The 8,666-nt window shown below is 63.2% G+C and overlaps 1 protein-coding gene across 5 annotated transcripts; it reads right to left on the bottom strand.

Moving 5' to 3' along the window:
- Window positions 1-239: 239 nt before the first annotated feature.
- PARP6 (poly(ADP-ribose) polymerase family member 6) lies at window positions 240-7,902 on the bottom strand. 5 transcript variants are annotated; one of them, XM_065846973.2, is made up of 22 exons: window positions 7,794-7,902; window positions 6,302-6,379; window positions 6,085-6,179; window positions 5,919-5,979; window positions 5,710-5,800; window positions 5,551-5,617; window positions 5,148-5,297; window positions 4,763-4,943; window positions 4,367-4,420; window positions 4,169-4,264; window positions 3,560-3,652; window positions 3,340-3,465; window positions 3,189-3,254; window positions 3,023-3,090; window positions 2,754-2,802; window positions 2,131-2,243; window positions 1,984-2,056; window positions 1,772-1,841; window positions 1,363-1,442; window positions 1,218-1,281; window positions 1,025-1,109; window positions 240-950 (listed from the first exon to the last, which is right to left on the bottom strand). In XM_065846973.2, the coding sequence occupies exons 1-22, from the start codon at window positions 7,794-7,796 to the stop codon at window positions 848-850; spliced, it is 1,866 nt and encodes a 621-aa protein (XP_065703045.1). In that variant the 5' UTR covers window positions 7,797-7,902; the 3' UTR covers window positions 240-847. The 5 variants fall into 5 exon arrangements, 4 of the variants coding, with proteins under 4 accessions (XP_065703045.1, XP_065703046.1, XP_065703047.1 ...); XM_065846974.2 differs by having other exon boundaries at window positions 2,131-2,240; XM_065846975.2 differs by having other exon boundaries at window positions 4,790-4,943.
- Between the last annotated feature and the right edge of the window lie 764 nt (window positions 7,903-8,666).

Genomic DNA, 8,666 nt, shown 5'->3' with positions numbered 1-8,666 from the left:
CGCGCGGCTGCAGTGAAGCATCGGGATTCATTTTTTAGTATTTAAAGAAGGGGGGAAAAGCCCAAAAACCCACAAACGGAAGCAAAATAATGGGGTAACTGGCAGGGCGAGTGCTGTGGGGTTGGGTTTGGGTGGCCTTGGGGACAGCTGGAGCCTGGGGTCCCCCCAAGGGCTGAGGTGACACCCCCTGGTATAACAAGCCCGTTGGGTCTCAGCCACTCACTCTACCTAAACAGGGATGTTTTTGAAGTCGATTTTTAATTCTCTTTATAAATCCTGGTTGAAAATGACACCCAGGGCAGCAAAATGCTGCTTTGGGGTATTTTGTCACTCCTTGGATCCTTGAGCCCCTCCAAGGGATCCCGGTGTCCCCTGGGTCCCCTCCTCGGGCACCTTGGGGCTGATATTTCACTGCTGCAGCCTCAACCGAGCGGGGACCCCCAGGAGTGGGGGCCACCTCGCTGCCCCCGCCACCTCCACACCCCCAGGGCGGTTCGAACACTTTAACTCCACCGACACAGAATCATTTTCTCTTTTTTTCTTTTTCTCGGGTTTGTTTTTTGCTTCGGTTTCTCGTCCTTGATAAAAACGCCGTCACTTGCCAATGCCAGGAGGGGCGGCCACCGGCCCCACCAGCCCCTTCTCCACGGCGTTGGGGACACCGGGGACGGGACGGGGAGGGGACAAGGGACCGCTAAACCCGCCTGCTGCTGGCTTGATGCTTATGGACAGTGCAGAGCTGCCGGCGCTGGCCCCGTCTGCCTGCCCAGGAGGCTCCAAACCCACTCGTCCTTCCCCAGCCTCACTGGGGGTCTTCACTCGGCACCCGGAGGGTCCCCGCAGCCGCTCAGTTTGTGTACACCTGAGTCCCGATCACACGCATGATCTCCTTCTGGATTTTGGGGTCCTGAGTATTGATATTGGCATCTCCCACTTGGCCATCTTCGTACCTGCAAGGGGAGAAGCGGGGGTGAGGGGGTGTCCCTGGGGGGGTCCCGGGGGTGCCGGCGCGGTGGGGACTCACACAAAGAAGAAGCGGGTGCAGACGTGGTCCGAGACGGGGCAGACCCAGATGTTGCCGTGTTTCTGCAGGTCCTTGGAGGTGATGACTGCCAGGGGAAGGGGCTGTTGGATGGGGGGAACCCTCCCTCCCTGGGAAAGCCAAGACCCCCTAGGATGCCCCCACCCCTCTCTGTCCCCCCAGTGTGTCCCCGCACCTTCGCAAAGCGCGATGCAATTCAGGTTGCGGCTCTGGAGGAAGCGGGACTGGATGGAGCGGGTCTGCAGGGAGAGCAGCTGGTGTTACCCGCGGGGGCCGTGTCCCTGTCCCACCCCGTCCCACGGTGTCCCCCGGCCTGTCACCTGCGGGATGGTGTTCATCCGGTTGTACCTCTGCACCAGCTCGTCCTTCGAAGGCATCCGGTGCTGCCCTTTCCCCATCCCTGCGGAGGAGACAGGTGGCGGCTGTCAGACCCCAGCAGAGATGGGGACATACGGGGACACATGCCACAGATGGGGACGGCCACTCGGGATACTCCCGAACCCTGAGAACCCCCCAAAAGTGGGCGCAGTGGCTTCAGGAGCCTAGAAAACGTTGGGTTTTTAAATCCCCAGAGAGCCTCGGGGCTGGTTTGGGTGGGAAGGACGCGGGACGCTGCTCCTCCGGCTGGCGCGATGCCGAGCGTCCCCGGGCCCACGCGGGGAGAGGGGATGGGAGCACAGGCAGGAGCGGGCAGCGCAGGCAGCACCAGGCACGCAGGCAGCCTCTTACCTGAGTATCCAAAGGAAATACTGGAGATGGGGCTGAGATAGATGCCCTTGCCATAGGCTGCTCCATGCAGCTTGCAGGAAAACACCGGGGTGAGCGACTCGGGGTCACCCCGACAGTCTGGGTGGCGGAGGCAGCCCGGCCTCTGCAGGCAGCTGCCTGCACCCTCCCTGCCGGCCCCGCAGCCGCTGCCGGGCGCCGAGGAGCGTCCTTACCTGCAGTTTGGTGTAGGAAGCGTTGACCAGCCCGTTGCGCAGGATGGAGTGCCAGTTCTCAATGTGGGAGCCACTGGAAAAAAAACAGCCCCACGTCAGCCCCATGTTGCTCATTTGGGGGGCTCCTGCTGCCCCCCGGGAACTCACTGGAAAGCGAAGGTGCTGCCATAGAGCTTCTTGGCGGTGCGGAACCGGGCTTCCTTGGCTGGGGGGCTGCTGAGCAGGAGGAACTGGTGGGAGGTGTGCATGAACTTCAGCTGCTACCAGGGGAACGGGAAGAGCAAAGGCGGCGCCGGGGGGAGAGAGGACACACAGACAGACAGAGATCATGCACGGCAGCCGGGCCCGGTCCCAGCCCAGCCCTGCTTCGGTCTGTGGCATCTCCCATCTCTTGTCCTCCATCCCACAGCCCACGTCAAACATCCTCCATTCTCTACCCCATATCCACGTCTCACAGGCTGCAGAGCCCAAAGGCTGCGTCCTGCATCCCAGATCCTTCTGCCTCCCACCCTGCGTCCTCACATCCCTCACCCGGCATCCTCCATCCCGCATCCCACATCCTCCATCCCACATCCCAAATCCTCCATACTGCATCCCACATCCCGTATCCCGCATCTCACAGCCTTCATCCCGCATCACACACTCCACATCCTGCATCCCTCCTCCCATGTCCCATCTCCCGCGTCCTATACGCTCCATCTCGCTTCCCGTAACCTCCATCCCACATTCCACACGCTCCGTCCCACCTGGAGCTGGACCAGGCCCCTTACCCTGCTGAGAGGCAGCTTGACGATGTGGGATCTGTTGCTGGAAATTATCCTTGGGAAGAGGAAGAGGAGAGGAGGAAGATCAGACACGGTGGTCTCACGGTCTCCTGGGAATGGGCCCAAGCCAGGAGCTGTGCCAGAACCTCCCTCGTGGCCGGTGGATGGTCCTGACACCCCACGAGGAACCAGGAGGGGCCAACTGGGTTGTACTGGGGGTGCAGGACATGGGGACACAGGACAGAATGATGTGGCTGCAGCGCTCTTGGCCTTACCACTGCAGGAGGGGATGGGCCAGAGGGTCCAGCTTGTCCATCTGCTTCTTGATCTCCAGGTAGGAGCCCTGGAAGAGGAGAGAGGGGGTGCAGGTGGGAGGGTGGCAATTGGCACCAAAATGCCACCTCTGGCAAAGGGTCCTGGTGTGGAGCCCCCCCGGCATACCTGGGTCATCTCCCGGATGGACATCACGCTGTCCAGAGCCTTCTGCAGCCGCTCATAGTTCTTCTTCTACATGGGGCAGGACCGAGGTCATCATCAGAGGGGTCACCATTGCCTCCCAGCCCCACTGCCCCCCAGCACCCCCAGCGCTTACCTTGGGGTTGAAGGCGAGTGTTTTGGGGTCGTTGGGGTCCACCACGGAAGGATAAGGCTCGAAGATGATGCTCTTGCGGGGGGACTCCAGGGCGGCGCGGCACATGGCCACCAGCAGGTCAACCACCTTGGTCACCACCACCAGCAGGTCACCACGGAGCGCGGGGTGAAGGGACAGCACCCCGAGGTGACGGTGGGGTCACCGCTGCACGCACCCCTACCTCAGCGCCCGTGGCCACCTCCTCCGCTGCGCCCGACATGACGCCCAGGGTGTAGAAGGAGAAGACGCAGAGCTCCCGGGTGCACACCGCTGGCTGTGGAGGGGACAGGAGCCAGGGAAGGTAACACGGGGTGACAGGGCAACAAAGATGCTGAAGGGAGTGGAGCATCTCCCTTATGAGGAAAGGCTGAGGGAGCTGAGGCTCTTCAGTTTGGAGGAGACTGAGGGGGGACTCATTCATGGGGATCAATATGGAAAGGGGCAGTGTCAGGAGGATGGAGCCAGGCTCTTCTGGGTGACAACCAGTGACAGGACAAGGGGCAATGGGTGCAAACTGGAACACAGGAGGTTCCACTTAAGTATGAGAAGAAACTTGTTGGGGGTGAGGGTGTCAGAGCCTGGCCCAGGCTGCCCAGGGAGGTTGTGGAGTCTCCTTCTGTGCAGACATTCAAACCCGCCTGGACACCTTCCTGTGGAACCTCAGCTGGGTGTTCCTGCTCCATGGGGGGATTGCACTGGATGAGCTTTCCAGGTCCCTTCAACCCCTGGCATTCTGTGACTCTGTGTGATTCTGTGACAGCCCGTGCCCGCCCCGTCCTCGTCACCGCACCTTGAGCATGGAGCCGTTCTGGAAGACGTGCTGCTCGTCACACACCACGCAGTACTCGTTGAGAGTTGGGATGCGCTGCTCCGCGTACTTCATGATCTGAGGGAGAGGACAGTGGGAGTCAAGCCCCGCCGGGGACATGGCGCTCAGGAGGTCACCCCAGGCAGCGGGACAGGGACACGTGGGATGCAGCACGCCCACCTGGACGAGGAAGCCGTACTCCAGCGTAGGGATGTTCTTGCAGTGGCCGCCGACCTACGACGGAGCCGGAGGGGAGGCAGCTGCGTCACCCCCTTTCCCCTGCACATCCCCAGCTCCGCACGGCACACCCAATACCCCCCCGGCGTGGTGGGACCCCCCACGAGCCAACACCATCATGGGGACACAGCCACCGTGGGGAGGTGGCAGCAAGAGGCAGGTAAAACCCCACAGCAGTGTCCCAGACTGGGGACTAAAACCCATGGGGTGTCCCCCACCCCAACCCAAGGTGGGGTCTCACGACCCCCCAACAAGTGATCCGACCCCACAGCAGCCCTGAGAACGCGGGAAGGGAGAGGAGAGGAAAGGAAAGCAAACCCACGATGGGGAGGCACCCACCAGGATGTTGAAGGGGGCGACACCTGCCTGGGTGCTGGGGGGGGCGTAGCCGAAAACCTCCACCTTGGGGTTCTTCACGGTGCAGGACACCGAGCGGTTCATCAGGCGGTTGGCGCGAGCCTCGGGGACACCCAGTTTGCCCTTCAGCACCGAATCTTGGATGACGGGGAAGCTGGGAGACCTGCGAGGACAGAGTTTGTCACTGTTCCCTAATCTCCTTCGTCATTCAATTCATCCTTTGCCTGATTTTTGGGAGGAACCTTCACCTCCTTGGGCTTTGGTAAGGAGCTGCAGCGTCTGAGGGGTGAGTGGGGAAACCGAGGCACGCCACCAGGTCCCCAGCCCACAGTGGGTCGGTCACTTGGGGACACTGTCAGCGTCTTACTTGGGGATGGGGGAGAAGATGCTGAGGCCAGCGCGGAACTTCTTGATGGTGCCACTCGTCTTGAACCAACTGTGCCGCTTCTCCTGCTGGGTCTTCAGGAAATCGTTGCTGAGATGTTTCCATTGCTGGGACGTGAACATGCCCAGGATCCTGTCAGAGAGTTGACGTGGGTGCCAGCACCCATGGGTGCCACGGTGCCCACTAAGCCCCATCCACGGGTGGTCTGTGCCACCCAGCTGCTTCTCTCCCCGACCCAAAACTGGTGGTGAGCCTGTCATGGGGCTGTGTGGCAGGTAAAAGGTGGTGGCTTGGGGACATGTGGCACCTGACCAGTTTACGGGCAGAATGGGGACCCCACCGCCCACCACCCACCCTGGGGTACCCGTTGGGTTTCAGCTCTTACTTCTTCAGCTGCAGACCCAGCCCGAAGCCTTCCTTGTTGGACGGCTGGAAAACCTCGATGGACGGTTCTGCGGAGAGAGAGGAGGGCAAACTGCTGGTGTCACCACTGTCCCTGTCCTGAGGGCCTGTGGGGACACCGTCCTGCCCCATCCCCACTCACCGGGGCCATCGAGGTACTGGGAGAGGGAGAAGCGCAGGCGGAGGACGATGGGCTCCGTCCGCAGCACCTTCCACGCCGTCGCCACCTCCTCCTGTCGAGGGAGAGCCGCGATTTGGCGCAGCAGCCAGGGAGGGAAATTTGGGACCCCCCCGAGCACGTGTTTCCCCCTCTCCCCGTGACAGCGCCACAGGGACACCCTGGGGACTCACATCAAGGAAGCTGATGTTCACATGGAGGTCAATGTCCACGTCATCGATGGTCCCGTACTCCCTGTGAGACACACGGCAGGGGGACAGGGTGAGGTGGGTGCGGTGCCAGGGGTGACACAGCCGGGTGGCTGAGGGTGACACGGTGGGGGACACTGGGAGCACCCACCTGACGGCCACGGCATTCTCACTGTAGATCTCCTTCACCGCCTCGATGTCGGCGTCCAGTTGCGGGTGCCGGTACAGGTCGGCGGCGCAGGTCCCCTGCGGCACAGCACCCACAGCACTGTCACACCCCCCTGCATCGTGCTGGGGACCGGGTGCAGGGTGGGGGCCCCCAGGCCCCCCAAATGTCACCCGTGGGAGCTGGCATGCGTGGCGCTCACCTGGACACCGTACAGGAACTCCTCGGACTCATTGTCCCCATCGGAGTCATCGTCCGTCCAGTACTGGCCCTTGAGGTCCTGGGGGCAGAGGGTTTGGGGTGGCAGATTAGGGGGTGCAGAAGGTTGGGGGGCTGGAGGGATGGCGGAGAAGGTTGGAGAGAGAAGATTAGGGGGGAGCGGGTTCTGGAAAGCAGGTTGGGGTGCAGCAGGTTCTGGGAAGCAGGTTGTGGGGAACGATTTGGGGGGAGCAGCTTGAGGGGCAGTGGGATGGGGGACAAGGATGGGGGGAGTGTTTTGGGAGGACAGTGGGATGGCGCCATTAGGATGGGGGCAGCAGGTTGGGGGGAGTGTTTTGGGGGGCAGCAGGATGGAGAGCAGTAGGTTGGGGGGAGTAGGATGGGGCGGCAGCAAGAGGGGGGCAGCAGGGTAGAAGAACAGGTTGGGGGGGAGCGGGTGAAGGGGAATCAGGTGGGGGCAGCATTTTGGGGGGCAGCAGGTGCAGGGGAACAGGATGGGGGGAGCAGCAGATTGGGGGGCAGTAGCATGAGGGGAATGGGATGGAAGGAGCAAGATGGGGGACAGGATGGTGGCAGTGGTGGGATGGGGACAGTGGGATGGGGACAGCAGTGGCATGCAGCCACTGGGATGGGAACAGTGGTGGGGTGACAGTGTTTGGAGGTCGGTGGAATGAGGACATTTGGATGGGGACATTGGGATGGGGACAGCTGGATGGGGACACTGGGATGGGGACAGTGGCTTGTGTCCCCACAGCCCAGGCACGGGGACATTGGGATTGGAGACAGTGGGTTGGGGACAGTGGGGGGGTGACAGTGGGATGGGGACACTGGGATGGGGGCACTGGGATGGAGACAGCGGGATGGGGATGGCAGGTTGGGGACAGCGTGGAGTGACAGTAGGATGGGGACACTGGGATGGGGACATTGGGATGGAGACAGTGGGATGGGGACGGCAGGTTGGGGACAGCAGGGGGGTGACAGTAGGATGGGGACACTGGGATGGAGACAGCGGGTGGGGACAGTGGGATGGGACACTGGGATGGGGACAGTGAGTTGGGGACATTGGCACGGGGACACTGGGATTGGAGACAGTGGGTTGGGGACAGTGGGGGGTGACAGCGGGATGGGGACACTGGGATGGGGACATTGGGATGGGGACAGTGGGATGAGGACGGCAGGTTGGGGACAGCGGGGGGTGACAGTAGGATGAGGACACTGGGATGGAGACAGCGGGTGGGGACAGCGCGGGGGGGCCGCGCATGGCGCCTGCGGGGTGTCCCCGGCCGATGGCGAGGGGGTCGCCCACCCCCGCCAGCCCCGTCCCCGCCCCGTGCCGGGACACACGGGGACACACACAGGGACGCCCCGGCCCGGCCCCCCGCCCCGAGCAGGCCCCGTCCCGCCGCCCCCCGCCTCCGCTCCCCCGGCCGGGCCGGGCGGTGTCCCGGTCCCCGCTGTCCCCGCTGTCCCCTCACCATGTCAGCGGCGCCGTGCCGGGGCTGTCGCTGTCGCTGTCCGTGTTCGTGTCCCCGTCCCCGGCCCCGTCCCTGTCCCCGCCGCCATGGTGCCGGGCGGGCGCGCGGCCATCGCGCCCTGACGTCACGCGCGGCCGCCACCGCGTCACCTGGCAACGCCGCCGCTGACGTCACCCGTGGGGACCCCAACATGTCCCCCTGCCCCACACCTCCCCGGCACCCCCCGCGATCGGGGTGGCCATGTTGGGTTCCCCCCACGGGATCCCCAGTGTCCCCAGTGCAGGGTCCCCTATGGGGTGGCCATGTTGGGTCCCCCCATGGTGTCCCCACAACCCACGACACGGTCCCCAGTGTGCCCAGTGCAGAGTCCTAAAGGCCCCAGCTCAGGGTCCCCCATGGCACAGGGTGACCATTTTGGGTCCCCACATGATGGGCATGGTGTCCCCATGACATAGGACAGAGTCCCCAGTGTCCCCAGTACAGGGTCGTCACCCTCCCCAGTACAAGGTCCCCATGGCCCTGGCACAGGGTGACCATTTTGGGTCCCCACATAGCTGGCACAGTGTCCCCATGATGTAGGACAGAGCTCCCAGTGTCCCCCGTACAGGGTCCCCAGTGTCCCTAGTTCAGGGTCCTCATTGTCCCCAGTACAAGGTCCCCATGGCCCCGGCACAGGGTGGCCACCATGGGTCCCCATATGGCTGACACAGTGTCCCCATGACATAGGACAGGGTCCTCAGTGTCCCCAGTGCAGGGTCTTCATCGTCCCCAGTACAAGGTCCCCATGGCTGCAGCACAGGGTGACCATTTTGGGTCACCACATGGCTGGCCCGGTGTCCCCACAGCCCAGGACACGGTCTGTGTGGCAGGTCA

Source organism: Patagioenas fasciata, chromosome 12 (assembly GCF_037038585.1).
Source record: "Patagioenas fasciata isolate bPatFas1 chromosome 12, bPatFas1.hap1, whole genome shotgun sequence".
Lineage (NCBI taxonomy): Eukaryota > Metazoa > Chordata > Aves > Columbiformes > Columbidae > Patagioenas > Patagioenas fasciata.
The sequence above is the reverse complement of the archived record's forward strand: the minus strand, read 5'-3'. Positions and strand labels throughout refer to the sequence as shown.

Coding starts and splice junctions, on each gene's coding strand:
- PARP6 (XM_065846973.2), bottom strand. Junction 4,421..4,762: donor TCGCCCCCTTCAACATCCTG/GTGGGTGCCTCC, acceptor GCTCCGTCGTAG/GTCGGCGGCCACTGCAAGAA. Junction 2,057..2,130: donor GGCAGCACCTTCGCTTTCCA/GTGAGTTCCCGG, acceptor TTTTTTTTCCAG/TGGCTCCCACATTGAGAACT.